Here is a 19,533-nt window from a genome sequence, read left to right as displayed (position 1 = left end):
CATTGTAAATAAGAATTTGTTTTTAACTGACTTGCCTAGTTAAATAAATAAAAATAAATACAGTGAGCTGATTTCCCACAGATAAAGTTCCCTAATAAGAGCTAAGATGCTAATATTTGTGGGACCTCTACACAATTGTGTTCTGTGAGTGTCAATGAGTAGGCTGAAACCTCATTTCATGGGTGCAACATCCATAGGTTAGGCTGAACACAGTGTATATAAGTATGCCCCCAAGGCAATTCTAAAGATGAATAGATCCACAGTGCAATATTAACTAATTATTGCCTTTTGTTGTATTTATATAACAACGTTCCGAGCTTGTTTAGCATTAACTAATCCAAATAGCATGATTCCACTATTTGTATCCGTTTAAATTACTTTCAATTGGGGATTTCATTTTGAAGGCGAAAAGCAAAATCCACTGTGGCTTATCCTTATTGTGGCTAGCTTCACACAAATTCCCGAGGGAGGGGTAGCCTTTTCTTGAAACACTCTGGAAATGTGTATTTCAAATTCAGATGAATTTAATCAGATGCTTGTTTTGTTAGTTTAATTTGTCCAATTGCTATTCATTGCTATTTTTTGGAATGACGCAATGAATTTGAGGTGCGCCATTTATTATACATACTGTCACTTTAAATTACACAGAAGAAGTAGACTGGTACAGATTGACACCGCCTCATACTAGCTACACGTTCAAGATTTCCGGTGCTTTCGATCTCTGGCCGCTAGCTAGCTATCCAATAAAAACATGTAAGTATTTTCTCTTCTCAGGTTTATAATAACTTTAGGTCACTTAATCAACTACACGAACTTTCAAAAACGTGGTCGGTGTTTCGAATAGGTGTATGTATTGTTTTAAAAAAATAGAGTCAACAACGCCCAACTTCTCTGGGGTTGGGTGTGTGAAGGTCTCACTTGTTAGCAGCTAACTTTCATGCAACAAGTGCTTGCTCAAACTAGCCGTATATAGCTAGCTGACATTAGCGTGCTAATGCTGGCCCAGTAACTTCGTTAGCTAGCTGCGTCAATTTGTTTTTGTAAACTAGCTAACTTATTATTTAGCTCGCTAAATTAACCGTACCCAGGGTCTGACGCTAACGTTACCTAGCTATGGTTATATATTTGTTTTAAATGTTTGCTAAATGTTTAGTTCGCTAGGGCGATCACTCACTGACACTGCTCTAGAATTTAGTGAAATATGGGTAAACCCAAGAGGGGGCTACTAAATGAATGTCTCAACCTAGTTTCCTTTAGCCTATGTCATTATGAATCACATACGACTCATTAGCTTGTTCTCTACAATATTACAACCATAATATGTTGTTGTTGTACTACAACAGTACAATATGCTTTGTACTTAACAGTGTTGGTTAAATGAGAACGTTCGTTTGTTGTGGCCGCTCCTAGTTTAGACCGCGCAGCTCTAGGTTGGAAAGTATCTGTTGCATATTTCGGTGTTGGGAGGTGGGCCATATGGTTGTTTTTGTCTGTCTACTTGGCGTTGTTAAGGAGGCTACTTTGTCTGGACATATAATTATTCCATTGCTATCGTTCTCATGATCCAAGCCCATGCTTGCTTACTACTATTATATATTCTCGACCAGGCATGTTTACCTAGAGACAGAAAATTACAGAATAAAATTACAAATGTAGATAGTTTATCGTAATTGTACAAAGGATGTGGCATAAGTGTCTGGATAAAAGTTTTTCTCTTCTCGAAAGTGAAACAATATTTTTAAAATGATGAACATATCAACAGACGAGCAATAGTCACATGCAAAAAAGCACACAAACTATTTACAATGCCAGGAATCCTAAACAAACACATAATATTCATTTAATAATACACGTTTTAATTGCCTTTTTGTTTTCCATTTGAATTAAAGTGGTGCCATATTGTTTAAACTCATAAAGTGAAAAAAGTTAGGTTTTGAATTAGACCTTTTGCATTTGTGAATATTAAATTTACCTAGTATTATTAGCAGTTGAATTAAATGTACTACATATTTATCTATGTCAGAATTTCTGAAATAAATCATTATATCAAAACCATTAAATAGTACAACCGGTCCTATTTTTTTTGTTACAAAATTCTGCATGTCAATCCAATACATTCTACTATAAATACAGGCAAAAAAACACAAATGCAAAATGGTCTCCATTCCACAGAATCACAGTTATATTCAGCTTGAATCTTTCCAAAACATGCTTCACAGGATACATTTTATTTAACAATTTAAATGAAACTTCCTTTACTTTGTTACTGAAACAATATTTGTTAGCAATTTTCCATGCTTTCCCCCATTTGTATATCACCATAGATATTTGACCAAAATAATCTTGCTGAGGGAATTGTAGTATCACAAACAATATTTCTGTTTATTACTAAATTTATCTTTGATGTTAATATTACCAATTAATATATTTTAATGTAAATCTATGTTACTTACATCAACCACAGGGGAATTTAAAAGAGATACAACCCCCCTTGGAATCGCATTAAAAACAATTGCATATTCTTTTGGGGTTATTGGAATTCTAAACTTATCAAGAAAATCCCCATATGAGAGTAGATATCCATCCTTATTCAGTAACAGTGAAACAATATACTCAGCCTGGTTTCATAGACTTAAGGTAAAGTAACTCTGGGATCATTACTCAAATGAGTATAATATGTTACTTATGGATAACGCGAACGTCTCGCAACCTTTGCATCTCATCATGGACAACTTTAACATTTGAGTTAATTAGCAACTTTTCAACTACTTACTACTTTTTAGACACTTTGCAAATTCGTAACATGTCATTCGAATTGTAATTTGAAAACCTATATGAAATGGGTGATGGACATCCACAAATTAATACATACCATGCAAAGTGTAACACATCATCATACTAACAGGAGTGTCTCGGATTTACATACAGAATAATAAGAAATGCTTGGAGGTCAATCTGTCTGGAATAAATGCAGGCAGTCGTAGCCAGCCATGCATTAGGATGTTTATTAGCCTATTTTGTTTATCATTGAATAGGAATAAGTAAGTAAATCATGTGCATTTTCGTCTTTCAGGGTTGTTTCCCTTTGAACAATCTGTGTGAAGGAACCTACCAATATGCTCTGAGTGATAGCGCAGTAATGTGCATTTGAGGTATAGGTTCTACCTGCATTTTAAAGTGCACTTCTGGGTTTTCCGATCCCGAGTAAATCTCATTACGAGTATCAAGTGTGATAAAACGAATACGAGTGAGACGAGTTACAGATAGTAAACAGTAGCAGCAGCGTATGTGATGAGTCAGTGTGCAAAAAGGTCAATGCAGATAGTCTGGGTAGCTATTTGGTTAAATATTGAACTACGTAGTAGTCTTATGGCTTGGGGGTAGAAGCTGTTCTGGGTCTTGTTGGTTCCAGACTTGGTGCCTTGGTACCGCTTGCCCAGACTTGGGTGGCTGGAGCCTTTGACAATTTTTATGGCATTTCTCTGACACTGCCTGGTAAGAGGTCCTGGATGGGAGAGAGCTCGGCCCTAGTGATGTACTGGGTTGTACGCACTTCAGCCTCGCTGAAGTGTAAAGGGGCGTGCTTGGCCTACCGTTTCCTGTAGTCCACGTTCAGCTCCTTTGTCTTGATGATGTTGAGGGAGAGGTTGTTGTCCTGGCACCACACTGCCAGGTCTCTGACCCCCATATAGGCTGTCTCATCGTCGGTGTTCAGGTCTACCACCGTCACGTTGTCTGCAAACTTAATGATGATGGTGTTGGTGGAGTTGAGCACGGCCACGCAGTCGTGGGTGAACAGGGAGTACAGGAGGGGACTAAGGACTCCTGAGTGGCGCAGCTGTCTAAGACACTGCATCTCAGTGCAAGAGACGTCACAACAGTCCCTGGTTTGAATCCAGGCAGCATCACATCCGGATGGGATTGGGAGTCCCATAGGGCGGCGCACAATTGGCTCAGCGTCGTCCGGGGTAGGCCTTCATTGTAAATAAGAATTTGTTAGGGCTAGGCGTCCCTCGGTGAAACTGGAGGGCGCGCAATTCAATTAAATAATAAAAACAATTATGGATATTAAACATTTAGGTACGTACAAGTGTCTTATATCGTTTGAAAGCTTAAATTCTTGTTAATCTAACTGCACTGTCTGATTTACAGTAGCTATTACAGCGAAAGCATGCCATGTGATTGAGGTCGGCGCCCCACATCAAAATATTTCTCCACCGGCACAGGTTTAATAAATTCACAAATAGCAATTTAAATATTCACTTTTTGAAAATCTTCCTCTGATTTATCATCCAAAGGGTCCCAGCTATAACACGTAGTGTTGTTGTTTTTTGATAAAAGCCATTTTTATATCCCAAAAAGTTGGTGCCATCGATTTGAGTAATCCACTCGTTCAACATGCAGAGAAAGGAATCCGAAAATCTACTCCTGAACTTTGTTTCAACAAGTCAAAATACGTTTCTATTTACTCCTCATATACCCTAAAATGTAATCAAACTAATAATATTTCTTACGGAAAGAAGTATGTTCAATAGGAAATCGATTTTAGCAGGTGCGTCTTATCTTTATGGTGCGGGCAAGCACAAATTTTCAAGACTGTGTCCTTGTACTAAAACTGATTTCTTATTATTTTTGGAAGTTACAAGCCTGAAACCTTGAACATAGACTGCTGACACCCTGTGGAAGCCAGGGTTGCATCCTGGGAGCTAGAATTGAGTATGCACTTATACTTGCCATTGTAAGAGCATGGTCACTCAAAAAACAAATCCGGTTTTTCATTGGATTTTCTCCTACCATATCTATTGTGTTATGTTCTCCTACATTATTTTAACACTTTGACATTTGTAGAAATGGTAACTTTCCAATGGTACCAATTCTATGCATATCCTGGCTTCAGGGCCTGAGCTACAGGCAGTTTACTTTGGGCACGTCATTCAGGCGAAAATTTTGAAAAAAGGGGCATAGCCCTAAGAAGTTATATAACTGACTTGCCTGGTTAAATAAAAAAGCGTACGCACCCCTGAAGGGCCCTTGTGTTGAGGGTCAGAGTGGCAGATGTGTTGTTGCCTACCCTCACCACCTGGGGGCGTCCCATCAGTAAGTCCAGGATCCAGTTGCAGAGGAAGCTGTTCAGTCCCAGGGTACTTAGCTTATTGATGAGCTTGGAGGGCACTATGGTGTTTAACTCTGATCTGTCGTCAATGAACAGCATTCTCACGTAGGTGTTCCCTTTGTCCACGTGGGAAAGGGCAGTATGGAGTGCAATAAACATTGCATCATCAGTGGATCTGTTGAGGCGGTATGCAAATTGGTGTGGGTTCAGGGTGTCTGGGATCATGGTGTTGTGAGCCATGACCTGCATTTCATGGGTACATATGTGAGTGCTACAGGGTGATAGTCATTTAGACAGGTTACATTGGCGTTCTTGCACACCGGTACTATGGTGCTCTCCTTAAAATATGTATTTAGCCAGTTAGCGACGCTAATGATAACCTTCTTGTGGGTAGACAAACTTTCCCCAAAAACCTCAATTAAATGTTAACTGCATAGTAGGCTTACCTGACAATAATCATGATTGAGTTTCAACTGCTAGGAAAGAGAAGACAACGCTTCTACTACTCAGACTCAATCTCACAGGCACAAATGTGACTGGAGTTGTTATCACGGTAACTTCCCGCCCTTAAAGGGGCAGGTGAAAATTTCGCATCTGTGATATTTTGGTTAAGACTAATTTCATAAAAAAATGTATTTAACAATATACCACACTAGTATTAGTTCTTACTAGTAATACATTTGTTTTAGTAACACTACAAAGCAAGCTCATCTGTTTGTTTTGTTGGTGTAATTTTAGCAGAGGACAATGTTTTTGCTGGTAAAAAAAATCTGAGTGTCTGGTAGATATTTTTTTTTTTTAAATAACGTTTTTTATCTACCTGCCACAAGTTAATTTTATGTCCTGATCTTAGCACCTCTACGGACTGTATCTATCTTTATCAGCATCATAAAAACTGATCGTATTTCAAGCATATAAAGTGTGCATCCAAGCCAAACTGAAATCTTATCAGAAACAGGTTTGGTTGTTTTCAGTTTTCTATTTCCTTACAACCGGTCAACCTGATGTCATTTGGACATTTTGCACAGAAAATCTTTGTTTAGTTTTTATTTAATTTTCTCCCCGGTCCCTAAACGTTTTTGCTCCGCGAAAGATGACAGAACTTTACCAATGTCAACTAGATTGAAGCATTCATTCTATCGATTTATGACATCTGGTGAGCAAGGGTTTATTTAGTCTTCTAGGGGAAAACATATTTATAGATACTAGGAAATAGGGACCCCACGCCTGGCTGGCTACTTGATGTACTTGTGGAAACACTGCGCAGTTTAAGTTCCTTAAGTTTGAGGTGCTCATTTAAAAAATAATAATAATATCAAATTTGATAAATCAGATTTGATTTATGAGTACTATTGTTGCACGTGTATGTCTCGATAGTACATTTTAGGTTTTCAATATCACAAACTTTTAGCATATTGGTTATAGATTTGGACACTTTAAAACTGTGTTTTGACATTGGGCTATTTATCAATGTCTTGTCAACAGCAAGCAGTGACTGCAAGTTTTAGGAATATAAATTGAACTTTCAACATTAATTTCCAATGGTATTGTACTTAATCAGGTCAACTGCTGAATGAGTCCCAAAACTTGCTGTGATTTTATAAATTTTGATGTACCAGAAATCACCAAGGGTTTGCCTTGCCTAATGGTGATTCTCCTTTAAGCCCAGAAAGCAGCCATTCAGCTTGCCATGCACCAGCTTGTCAAGTGTAATAATGTCAAGATATGTTCAGTACTTACCAAACAATGGAGTTGTGCTGAGCAACTATCGTCAATACTGAAGTTATGGCTGGTATATAACGTTACTTTCCAAAAAGGTCTAAATGAAAAGTTACGTGAAACCGGAAAAAAATGCTTTGTCTGGAAAGAATCTAAGTATTGTTTTGGACCAAGTGCACATGCACCAAATGCACCTCGTAATAAAATCCCTCATTAAAATGCAATATTAGTGGGCCTCCCGAGTTGCGCAGCGGTCCAAGGCGCTGCATCGTAGTACTAGAGGTGTTACTACAGATCCGGGTTCATTAACGGGCTGTGCCACAACCGGCCGTGGCCGGGAGTCCCATAGCACGGTGCACAATTGGCCCAGTATTGTCTGGGTTAGGGGAGGATTTGGCCGCTGGGCCTTTCCTGGCTCATCGTGCTCTAGCGACTTCTTGTGGCGGGCCAGGTGCCTGCAGGAAGACCCCGGTCGCCAGTTACACTGAACAGAAATGTGAAGTTGTGGTTTCATGAGCTGAAATAAAAAAAACAAAATGTTCCATACCCACAGATAGCTTATTTCTCTCAAATGTTGTGCACAAATTTGTTTACCTCCCTGTTGGTGAGCATTTCTCCTTTGCCAGATAATACATACACCTGACAGGTGTGGCATATCAAGAAGCTGAGTAAACAGCATGATCATTACACAGGTGCACCTTGTGATAGGGACCATAAAGGGCCACTCTAAAATGTGCAGTTGTCACACAACACAATACCACAGATGTCTCAAGTTTTGAGGGAGCGCACAATTGGCATGCTGACTGCAGGAATGTCCACCAGAGCTGTTGCCAGAGTATTGGATGTTCATTTCTCAACATTGTTTTAGGGCAGTACGTCCAACCGGCCTCAACCCCAGACCATGTGTATGGCATTGTGTGGACAGGCGGTTTGCTGATGTCTCCGTTGTGAATAGAATGTGGTGGGGTTATGGTATGGGCAGGCATAGTTGCATTTTATCAATGGCAATTTGAATGTGCAGAGGTACCGTGACAAGCACCTGAGGCCCATTGTCGTGCCATGCATCTGCCGCGATCATCTCATATTTCGGCATGATAATGTACGGCCTCATGTTGCAATGATCTGTACACAATTACTGGAAGCTGGAAATGTCCCAGTGCTTCCATGGCCTGCATACTCACCAGACGTGTCACTCATTGAGCATGTTTGGGATGCTCTGGATCGACTTGTACGACAGCTTGCTTCAGTTCCCGCCCATATCCAGCAACTTTGCACAGCCATTGAAGAGGAGTGGGACAACCGGCCACAATCAACAGCCATATCAACTCTGTGAAGGAGATTTTGTGCTGCATGAGGCAAACGGTGATCACAACAGGTACTGTCTGGTTTCCTGATCCATGCCCCCACTTTTTTTTTTTAAAGGTGTCTGTGACCAACAGATGGATATTTGTATTCCCAGTCATGTGAAATCTATAGATTAGGACCTGATTTATTTATTTAAATTGATTGATGTCTTTATTTGAACTGTAAGTTATTTGAAATTGTTGCGTTTATTTTTGTTCAGTATAGATTCTTTCCAGAAAAGGTGTTATTTCGGTTGCATGTAGCTTCTTTTCTGGAAGTACATACTGGACACGAAGTCGATAGTTGCTCAGGGACACTCCATTCTTTGGTAAGTACCGAGCTTATTTTGACATTTTATTAAGCTTTAAAAGCTGATGAATGGCAAGTTGACATCAAGCCTCACATTCCCCTCAACTTAAGTGATATTTTGAATCAATGGCCGGGCTTTCTTTCTTGCTAGACAAGCCATGAATATACATAGGTACATAGCTAGGTACATAGCCTATATTTTAACCCTAGGATGAATGTGGATAGCCAGATGCAAATGTAATTACATTTTTTAAATTCTTCTGTAGCAAGCTAGCCAATGTTAGCAAACACTTTTTTTAAAGTTTTTTTTGTTGAATTTTTACCCCTTTTTCTCCCCAATTTCGTGGTATCCAATTGTTGTAGTAGCTACTATCTTGTCTCATCGCTACAACTCCCGTACGGGCTCGGGAGAGACGAAGGTTGAAAGTCCTCCGATACACAACCCAACCAAGCCGCACTGCTTCTTAACACAGCGTGCATCCAACCCGGAAGCACCAATGCGCCGGAGGATACACCGTGCACCTGGCCACCTTGGTTAGCGCACACTGCGCCCAGCCCGCCACAGGAGTCGCTGGTGCGCGATGAGACAAGGACACCCCTACCGACCAAGCCCTCCCTAACCCGGGCGACGCTAGGCCAATTGTGCGTCGCCCCACGGACCTCCCGGTCGCGGCCGGTTACGACAGAGCCTGGGCGCGAACCCAGGGACTCTGCTGGCGCTGCAGTACAGCGCCCTTAACCACTGCGCCACCCGGGAGGCCAGCAAACACTTTTGAGGTTGTATGAAGATAATGTGGCCAACCAAAGTGTTTTATTGCTCCAGGCAGAGTGAAGATGCCAACATTCCATTTGTAACTCACATTAACTTGGGTGTTATGGTTTATGCATATTCAAGGTTTGTCGAATAGGGGCTAATACTATAATGCAGATGCCTAAATTGGCATGTACTATGCCATTTCAATGATTCCTGGAATGACCTATTTTAGTCCCTTCAGTTGAATGTCTCTGCGCTCATTGTAAACTTCAGTAAACTCTATTGGATCATGAGCGAGCGGAACTATGTGGGAGAATAATAGGAAGCCTGCTTTGTGACCTTCGCTATCTGCATCCTCATCGGAGAATGTTCCGCTGATGCAGCGCACGGACGGAAATGCCCGGTGCCTCGACTGCGGTGTCTAGCTCGGTGGCCATGTAATGTGATTTTCATCTCTTAAAAAGTCCTCTAATATTGAATAGATGATCCCAACTTCTCTCCTACTTTCCCTACATTCAGTTATTACTGATCTGAAAGGGCTAGATTGGGGAGAGCAGTTGGGTGAAAACGTTCTCATTAATTAATTAATACCTTGAAGGATGTCAATACACACAGAGGGAGAGGTGCAGCTTGCTACCTGTAGTCAAAACAGGCTGTATTGTGGGAGAAGTATGGCAATATGGAACAGACTGTTTCTTAGTGAAGTGTAGGAGACCGAATGGTTCTGCTGTATTGGGTGCAGTGGAGCAGGCTGCAGTGGGGGAGTGTTGAATGAGGAACTGAGCAGAAAGTTGAGACCACACCTCCCTGTATCATGCTACCACTACCAGCCACCCAAGCTCCGCTATCATTACATACTCACTCACACCCCGTAAAGTTACGCTATGTCCCCCACCATTAGTATATATATTTCACACTATCATGTATTCCCCCACACACACCACCGTATCGTAACATACGGTAGTCAATAAATCTGGACCTTTGCGGTAGGAAATAATGTGGTCGCTGACTATCTGTCCACCAGGATGGTACAGTGTCTGGATGACTGAGATACAGAACAGGAATTAACCGGACTAGCGCCATAAGTGGCTGAGTGGGGCAGCTTCAGGGCTTGCTCTCCTGAGAGGTTTTAGGAAGAGGGTGTGGAATCCTTGCCGTGCGTTTGTGTTTGGGGAGAGGGGGAGCGGGGCCATTTATCTGTCTGGGCTACCACCACTGTACTCTAGCCTACTGTCTGTGTGCTGAATCAGTAACACACACACACACTACCCTTTCTGTCCCCCTGAGGGAAGCTAGGACCTCTCTGAGCTGTATTAATGGAATAACTCCAGTGAGGCAGTAAGCCTACTACCATTTCTCCAGCAGGTGTCAGCAGAGCGCTGCTTTAGAAAAGGTCTCCTGTGTTTTCATATGGACATGTCATAACACCGTCATATTAACCATGTGCTTGGGTGAAGTAACGGTACAGTTGGGCTAGAGAAATGGTCATCAGGCTATATGGAAGCCTTTTCACATGGGTCATCTAGGTGTGCACTTCAGATATCACTTTGATGTGAAGGAATGAACGTGAATGCGTGGAAAGTGATGCCCTTGTCCCATTGCAGAGATGTATTTACTACCCCTGCATTTGGATAGGGACTGATCACCCCCACACCTGTTGCGTTTGAGTGCAATGAGGTCATGAAAGGGTGCAAAATGAAATTGGTAATCCTGCATATCTGGAGACTAGAGTGGGTGTATCTAAACCCTCTGTTGCCCTTTCCCCAGGTCGGCTCCTGCTACCGAAGGCTCCGCACCTGGCAACCGCCGCCTACAACAGACACAGGCCCAAGTGGATGAGGTACGACCCCACTCACACACATACACCCTTCACTCTAAACATACTCAGCATACACAACTCCCAACACCTACAGCAAGAACTGCTTTCATGATTATCAGCTGTTGTCAAACACCTGTAGGTCTGAAAATATGATCTTCCTCCTTCAGTGTGCAGAGAATTCATACTAGAAGATTAAATGAGTATGACATCCTGTACTCTTATTTTTTTTGTATTTAATTTTTATATGAGAATTAAAATGAACTTTCTCACCATTTTTAGATAAGCATGCTCCGTTCAAAAAATGCAGAACTAAGAACAGATATAGCCCTTGGTTCACTCCAGACCTGACTGCCCTCGACCAGCACAAAAACATCCTGTGGCGGACTGCAATAGCATCGAATAGTCCCCGCGATCTGCAACTGTTCAGGGAAGTCAGGAACCAATACACTCAGTCAGTCAGGAAAGCTAAGGCCAGCTTCTTCAGGCAGAAATTTGCATCCTGTAGCTCCAACAACAAGTCCATGGAGAACAAGAGCACCTCCTCCCAGCTGCCCACTGCACTGAGGCTAGGTAACACGGTCACCACCGATAAATCCATGATTATCAAACTTCAACAAGCATTTCTCAACGGCTGGCCATGCCTTCCGCCTGGCTACTCCAACCTCGGCCAACAGCTCCGCCCCCCCCCCGCAGCTACTCGCCCAAGCCTCTCCAGGTTCTCCTTTACCCAAATCCAGATAGCAGATGTTCTGAAAGAGCTGCAAAACCTGGACCCGTACAAATCAGCGGGGCTTGACAATCTGGACCCTCTATTTCTGAAACTCCGCCGCCATTGTCGCAACCCCTATTACCAGCCTGTTCAACCTCTCTTTCATATCGTCTGAGATCCCCAAGGATTGGAAAGCTGCCGCAGTCATCCCCCTCTTCAAAGGGGGAGACACCCTGGACCCAAACGTTTACAGACCTATATCCATCCTGCCCTGCCTATCTAAGGTCTCCGAAAGCCAAGTCAACAAACAGGTCACTGAACATCTCGAATCCCACCGTACCTTCTCCGCTGTGCAATCTGGTTTCCGAGCCGGTCACGGGTGCACCTCAGCCACGCTCAAGATACTAAACGATATCATAACTGCCATCGATAAAAGACAGTACTGTGCAGCCGTCTTCATCGACCTTGCCAAGGCTTTCGACTCTGTCAATCACCATATTCTTATCGGCAGACTCAGTAGCCTCGGTTTTTCGGATGACTGCCTTGCCTGGTTCACCAATTACTTTGCAGACAGAGTTCAGTGTGTCAAATCGGAGGGCATGCTGTCCGGTCCTCTGGCAGTCTCTATGGGGGTGCCACAGGGTTCAATCCTCGGGCCGACTCTTTTCTCTGTATATATCAATGATGTTGCTCTTGCTGCGGGCGATTCCCTGATCCACCTCTACGCAGACGACACCATTCTATATACTTCCGGCCCGTCCTTGGACACTGTGCTATCTAACCTCCAAACGAGCTTCAATGCCATACAACACTCCTTCCGTGGCCTCCAACTGCTCTTAAACGCTAGTAAAACCAAATGCATGCTTTTCAACCGTTCGAGGCCTGCACCCGCACGCCTGACCAGCATCACCACCCTGGATGGTTCCGACCTTGAATATGTGGACATCTATAAGTACCTAGGTGTCTGGCTAGACTGTAAACTCTCCTTCCAGACTCATATCAAACATCTCCAATCGAAAATCAAATCAAGAGTCGGCTTTCTATTCCGCAACAAAGCCTCCTTCACTCACGCCGCCAAACTTACCCTAGTAAAACTGACTATCCTACCGATCCTCGACTTCGGCGATGTCATCTACAAAATTGCTTCCAACACTCTACTCAGCAAACTGGATGCAGTTTATCACAGTGCCATCCGTTTTGTCACTAAAGCACTAAAGCACCCACCACTGCGACTTGTATGCTCTAGTCGGCTGGCCCTCGCTACATATTCGTCGCCAGACCCACTGGTTCCAGGTCATCTACAAGTCCATGCTAGGTAAAGCTCCGCCTTATCTCAGTTCACTGGTCACGATGGCAACACCCATCCGTAGCACGCGCTCCAGCAGGTGTATCTCACTGATCATCCCTAAAGCCAACACTTCATTTGGCCGCCTTTCGTTCCAGTTCTCTGCTGCCTGTGACTGGAACGAATAGCAAAAATCGCTGAAGTTGGTGACTTATCTCCCTCACCAACTTCAAACATCTGCTATCTGAGCAGCTAACCGATCGCTGCAGCTGTACATAGTCCATCGGTAAATAGCCCACCCATTTTTACCTACCTCATCCCCATACTGTTTTTATTTACTTTTTTGCTCTTTTGCACACCAATATCTCTACCTGTACATGACCATCTGATCATTTATCACTCCAGTGTTAATCTGCAAAATTGTAATTATTCGCCTACCTCCTCATGCCTTTTGCACACAATGTATATAGACTCCCCTTTTTTTTCTACTGTGTTATTGACCTGTTAATTGTTTACTCCATGTGTAACTCTGTTGTCTGTTCACACTGCTATGCTTTATCTTGGCCAGGTCGCAGTTGCAAATGAGAACTTGTTCTCAACTAGCCTACCTGGTTAAATAAAGGTGAAATAAAATAAATAAAATAAAAAGACACAGCCACAGACCCATCTTAATTTCCTAGTTGTAGCCTTCTACTTACCTGGTTCCGTACAGTTTCCCCAGAATGTTTCTGTTTAACAGCAGACAGCCTGTGTATCTGTTTAGATGTCAGGGCCACACTGCACTCAGGATGAAAGTCTCTCACACACACACACACACAGTCCCAAACTCATCCCTCCCTAGTCCCTATGCAGTTGTGTAGATGTGAGAGTATTGGATAGGTTAGAAATATTTCAATATTTCCATTTAAACATTCTAAATGATCATTTCTAGTAGGCCTGGTGGAATTTGTGTGTTTAATTTGGTTGACTGTAGAAGTTACTAACTCCACTGTACTCGGGAAGAGCATCCACAACCCTCTGCCCCACACGTGTCCCTCACACGCCTACCATACCCCTTTACTCCACCCTAACCCTCAGCTCTTTTAGTCTCACACCTTTTGCTGAAGCTCTTGGCTTCCCTGGGCATGTACAGTTGCTCCTAGCCAAGGATTATATAATAACTGGTAGTGTGTTCCACTACTGCCCCCCCCCCCCCCCCTAAACCTTATCCCCTGTGTGTCCGAAGCCTCCTGATAGGCTGCTTGTCTCTTATGTAATACATTTTGTCTCCATGGTTATGTAACCACTGCATGGGCTGGCCTCTCCCCTCTCAAGGTCTATCTGGCAGGAGGGGCAGGGTTTGTGGAACATATGGGTTAGGCTATGTGCGCTATGGGCAGAGTGTGTGCGCGTGGCACGTTTGTTTTTCTGGCGATGTGTTGTGCTCCTTCTACGTGGGCTTTATTATGCAACACTGAGCGTCTCATTGAGACTGCAGCACTACTGTCCTCATACGGTGGAGGATATAGACAGTATTGCTGTTGTCTCTGACAGGACCTGCATGGTTGTGCAGGAAGACATGCATTTCTTATGCAGTCTAGGACACTCTGGGCTTGTATTTATTATTATTTTTAACTCAGAAATGGGGTGCTTATCCAGGATCCGGTCGCCCTGCCCTGTCCATGTTTATTATAATCTGAAAGGCCAAATTGGCGCACATGTTCTTATTTCAGCTCAACCTGAGTTTACTGCAGAAACAAACACTCCTATAAATGACTTTTTCCCATTAAAAATGTGTGTGTAGGTGGTGGATATCATGCGTGTGAATGTGGACAAGGTGTTGGAGCGTGACTCAAAGCTGTCGGAGCTGGACGACAGGGCGGACGCATTGCAGGCCGGAGCCTCCCAGTTTGAGACCAGCGCTGCCAAACTCAAAAGGAAGTTCTGGTGGAAGAACTGCAAGGTGCAGTACTCTCTCTCACTCACACACACGCACGCACACAACCGCATGTTGAGATGTTGAGGTGTGTTCTGTGCTCTCCAGATGTGGGCCATCCTGATAGCTGTTATAGTCATCATCCTGGTCATCATCATCAGTGAGTATAGCTCTGGGTGGAACCATATGGTGGGGTAGTAGAGATGTGCGGGTTGACTCAGAACCTACAGTCCCCACGGATTTAGGGTCATGAAATATTGTGTGGAAGAAGGGCGGGTGGGTGGCGGGCAGGTTCAATAAAGATAAAACAATACCGTAAGCAAATCCATGAATGTAGGCTAGCATTCTTGTGCAATTGTATATCTCTAGGCTACATAGATGAAAGAAAAACCTCAATCTGGCATTAGTGTGTGAGCCTAAAATGTAGGGTTACGAGCCAAATAGCCTGCACACCAATCGCCAAATGCTTTTGGGAACAGGCAGAAAAGGTAAGGACAATGTCGACGTTTAATTCAATAAGAGAGAAGCTGTAAAATGGAGAGTTGAAAGTAGAGAGTGGGGAAGGCCAGAAGACTAAATCTTTCCTAAACATTTAAGTTAAATGGTAAAAGATGACAGCAGTGAATGTTGTGTGAGATGATTGTGAGGCGCTATACAAATTCGGCAGTCACAAGATGGGGACTTCAAATGGTCCATGGCAAGTCAAGCGAACCCTAGCCTACTGTTCCAACATGATCTCAGAGTATTTCATATTATTCTGTACGTAAACCCGATACACTCCATTTTTAGTATATGTTAGGTTTCTTAAGGTATGTATTAATTTGTTGTTGCTAATTTTAGCCATCGTGCTAACATTAGCTAGCTTTAGGGGTTAGGGTTAATGTTAGAATTAAGGTTGAAGGTTTAATTTTTTTTATAACCCTTTTATTTTAACAGGGTGTCATTGAGACCAAGTCTTTTTCAAATGAGCCCTGCACAATACAAACACACCAATAGAAAATACTAAATTGCAAAACATGATCATAAAAAAGAAAACCATCTTCACTTCGAGCATTCCCCACTTTTTTAACGTCCATAAAGAGCAACAGACATTCAAGCCTGAGCATCCCCTGCAAAACATTGCATCTGTGGAGCATAAAAACCAAAAGCAGCTCTCACTAAATCTGAAGCCACCCTTAAACTCTAGCACTATCCAATCTTGTGCTCTTGTACTGTATTCTATTGTTTTGACCTTGACACATGTTGTCTGATACGTAGGAGGTTCAAAGTAGTGAGTAGTTGCTAAAATGCTAAAGTTGTCTGTGATGAACATGCAACCTTGGGGTTGCTAGACGTTTGCGTTATACGCCCTCCCATCCACCCCGACCAATAACACTACTTTCGTTTTTGCCTTAACCCGTCTTATGTTTCCATACCAAATGTAACATACTGTATCATACTAATTTAAGTGTCCCGGATTTACGTTTACTATGCTATGTATAGTATATGAGACCAATCTGACTGTTCAGATGGGTTAAATGAAACTGAAATCTGGACACTGACTAGGTCTATAACCTCTCACACAGCCTTTAATATTAACTCTTGCAGAATTAAGCATTTTTTGCATTTTTTGCTTCGGGAACAGGAGTGGTTACTGGTTTTGGTTTTTTTCCATTTATGTTTTGAGTTGGACTTGAGTGTGTAGGCTGCACTGATTTTAGTGTCACCTCGTTAGTCAGTATGTGTTACACCTGTGCTGGTTGCCATCTCGTTAGTTGGAAGGTGTGCTATTTAAGAGTGGTTGGCTAAGTGCTCCAGTTTTCTTGATGTGGAGGGTTAAACACCTTTAGTTGTCTTTGTTAGTACCTCCTTCTGTTTGAGCGACCATTATTTGCTGGGGAACGTATCAGTGGAGAAATATGATTTCATTCTTTCAGCATTTTGAGAACATGTGAATTCGCATTTAGGGAATGTCTGTAGAGGTGCTATAGTCATCAGCATATTAAAAGCTGATATTTCACACACACAATATGCATCCAAGCCAAACTGAAATTGTATCAGAAACATTGGGTTGTTATCACGGCTTTCTGTTTCCTTACAACCGGTCAAACTGACTTGGACTTTTTGCACAAATATTTGAGTTACTGCCTTTTTATCCCCGGTCCCTAAATGTCTTTTCTCCATGAAAGAAGCAGAGATGATGACAACTTCACTGAAGTCAACTAGATTGAAGCATTAATTTAATTCTATCGATTTTAGAGTCTTCTAGGACTATATATATATATATATATATATATATATATATATATATATATATATATATATATATATATATATATTTATTTATTTATTTGACACAAGTTGACTAACAAATAGCCTACCAATGTTGGAAGTTATAACCAGGAATGTATCTAAATTAGGCCCCAAAAAATCCTGTGCCCCCCTGGTAAAAAAAATGTTTTTCACCATCTGACTGTAGCCTACAGTGCATATATTTGCAGGTTGGGTGTGGGGCCTGGGATTTTCACTTTATCACATAGTCGGCCGGTTGCGGATGGGTAATTAGAATCTGCGGGTGGGTGAACAAAAGGCTAACCCGCGCACCATTAGTGGTTAGGGACAATACTGGGAACAAAGCTTATGACTAGCTTGGCTGGGGGTTGAGTGAGGTCTATGGCTCTTTCCTTCATGTGATTGTCTGTGTGCCTAACTCCTCCTCTGCCTTCTATGTCAGTCTGGAGCCAGTCATCGTAAAGAAGCAGTTGTTGGAGGCGGAAGAGGAATGGGCAAATGATGGAGAGGAGCGAGTAAAGAGCTGAACGTCTGAAACACGAGGTCTCGTGGTTTAGCCTACTGAGCTTCAAAGCCCATTCTCCACAGCAGTGTTCTTTCTTCCTGGTCCTGGAGGGCCTATCCAGCCAGATTTAGAATACATTGCAGATAGAAATGTATTGCATAGAACTGATACCATTATTCATTCCATGATAGAAAGTCAACCCTCTGAATGTACCTGCTGATGGTTGAACTACATATAAAGGTCAAAACAGGCTGCGGCCCTCCAGCACCAGGAGTGAAGCACACTGCATTGAATTTCTCAAGTTATATTTGTTTTTTGTTAATAATAATAGATTTGATTGTGTGTGACAGAGCGAGACAAGGCCCTGCGTGATTTGCTCTGTGCTTTCCTGTTAGTCTCTACTGTAATATTGACCTGATGTGCCAAGGAGTCACCCTCCACCCCCTTAAACACACACACACACACCAGTCATCAGATCAGAACACCAAATGACTAATTGACATCGACTTTTGGATTATTATATCCACAGAAACAACTGGGCATGGCTGAGATTTAATCTCAACCTTGTTCCTGTCTCTAACAGGACTGTGTGTATGTGACTCTAAATATGTGGGCTTGAGTTCAGAGAAATTGCCAAGATTGGCACACAAGCCTTGTTTCTTTTCTGTTAGTCTGCTTGCCCAAAGTGACTGACAATGATACTGCCAATGCCATCAGTGCCACACTGGTCATATAAAAGTAGTGCCTTAAGTAGTGATTCATGTGAAAGCACCAAACAATAGATATCAGGCAAAGATGGGGGATAACATTTAACTTAAGAAAAACAGCCAAAAGACAGCCAAGCCTTATCAAGCCAACATACGGAACCAGCAGTGCTTTCCAATGGTCTGCATATTCATGCCCACACACACATCTAGGCACTAATGGTCTTCTCTGTAGGCTCCTGCTATCCTTTATATTATCCTAATAACTACAACCTTTCAATTGTTTTATTAATTTAATGCCAATAAATGTTTTTGTTCCTTAAATATATTTGCTGTGTGGTGTTACTAATCTTAAGAGAAACAGTGTAGATTATTTTTCTTTGCATACTGAAATGCCTTTAGTTGCCATGGTTACTTTGTTGCTGCAGTGAAGAGCATCATGGATGTTTGGGAAGGAGGAACTGTGTGGAGCATGTTCAGTATGTGTCACCACCTTTTTATCGGGTGCCAAAACCAAGGGCCTATTTTCTGGGGTGCAACTATACGGATCCTTCAGGCCGATGTGTATTGCATAGAATCAACTTCACGGTCTTGAGTGAATTTTGTTCAATTCATTACATTTCTGAAGTGCTCTAGAAGATGTTACATCTTACTAAATAAACTCCAGCCCTGCCAAATAAGCCTTCCCCATGTCTACCCCTCCCTGTATAAATATTAGAAACAAGTGCAATTCTACTCTGTGGCTTTACAATGTTGTCTTGCTTGAATAAAAACAGATTTAACTTTTATCACACAAGTGTACGTCCACTGTATTCTGTGTCAGTATGAATGGGAGACTGTGAATAGCGCCACATGTTGGCCTCTGCAGGTGTGGCACTGCGTGTTAGTCTTGCAGCCAATAGCTGGCTTGATCACACAGGAGAAAGTCCCTTTTGAGTTTGTCAATCCCATCTCTGGGGGCCTGCCCAACAACCTCGGAGAGCAGCAAAACTGGTGGGTTCACTTTCATTTGATCAACATTCTCTACTACAGTACATGTATAGTACCCTGTGAAATGTCTATTTCATGTAAATATCTTATTTTGTG

At 42.3% G+C, this 19,533-nt stretch overlaps 1 protein-coding gene across 1 annotated transcript; it reads left to right on the top strand.

Annotated features, from left to right (window-relative positions):
- Positions 1 to 495: 495 nt before the first annotated feature.
- vamp3 (vesicle-associated membrane protein 3 (cellubrevin)) lies at positions 496 to 19,238 on the top strand. The gene is made up of 5 exons (XM_020483368.2): positions 496 to 753; positions 11,007 to 11,079; positions 14,836 to 14,994; positions 15,076 to 15,127; positions 17,681 to 19,238. Coding segments are annotated over exons 1-5 (306 nt in total). The 5' UTR covers positions 496 to 751; the 3' UTR covers positions 17,701 to 19,238.
- The last annotated feature ends 295 nt before the right edge of the window (positions 19,239 to 19,533 follow it).

Source organism: Oncorhynchus kisutch, linkage group LG5 (assembly GCF_002021735.2).
Source record: "Oncorhynchus kisutch isolate 150728-3 linkage group LG5, Okis_V2, whole genome shotgun sequence".
NCBI classification, from domain to species: Eukaryota; Metazoa; Chordata; class Actinopteri; order Salmoniformes; family Salmonidae; genus Oncorhynchus; species Oncorhynchus kisutch.
Note: the sequence above shows the minus strand (reverse complement) of the source record. Positions and strands in the feature narration are given on the sequence as shown.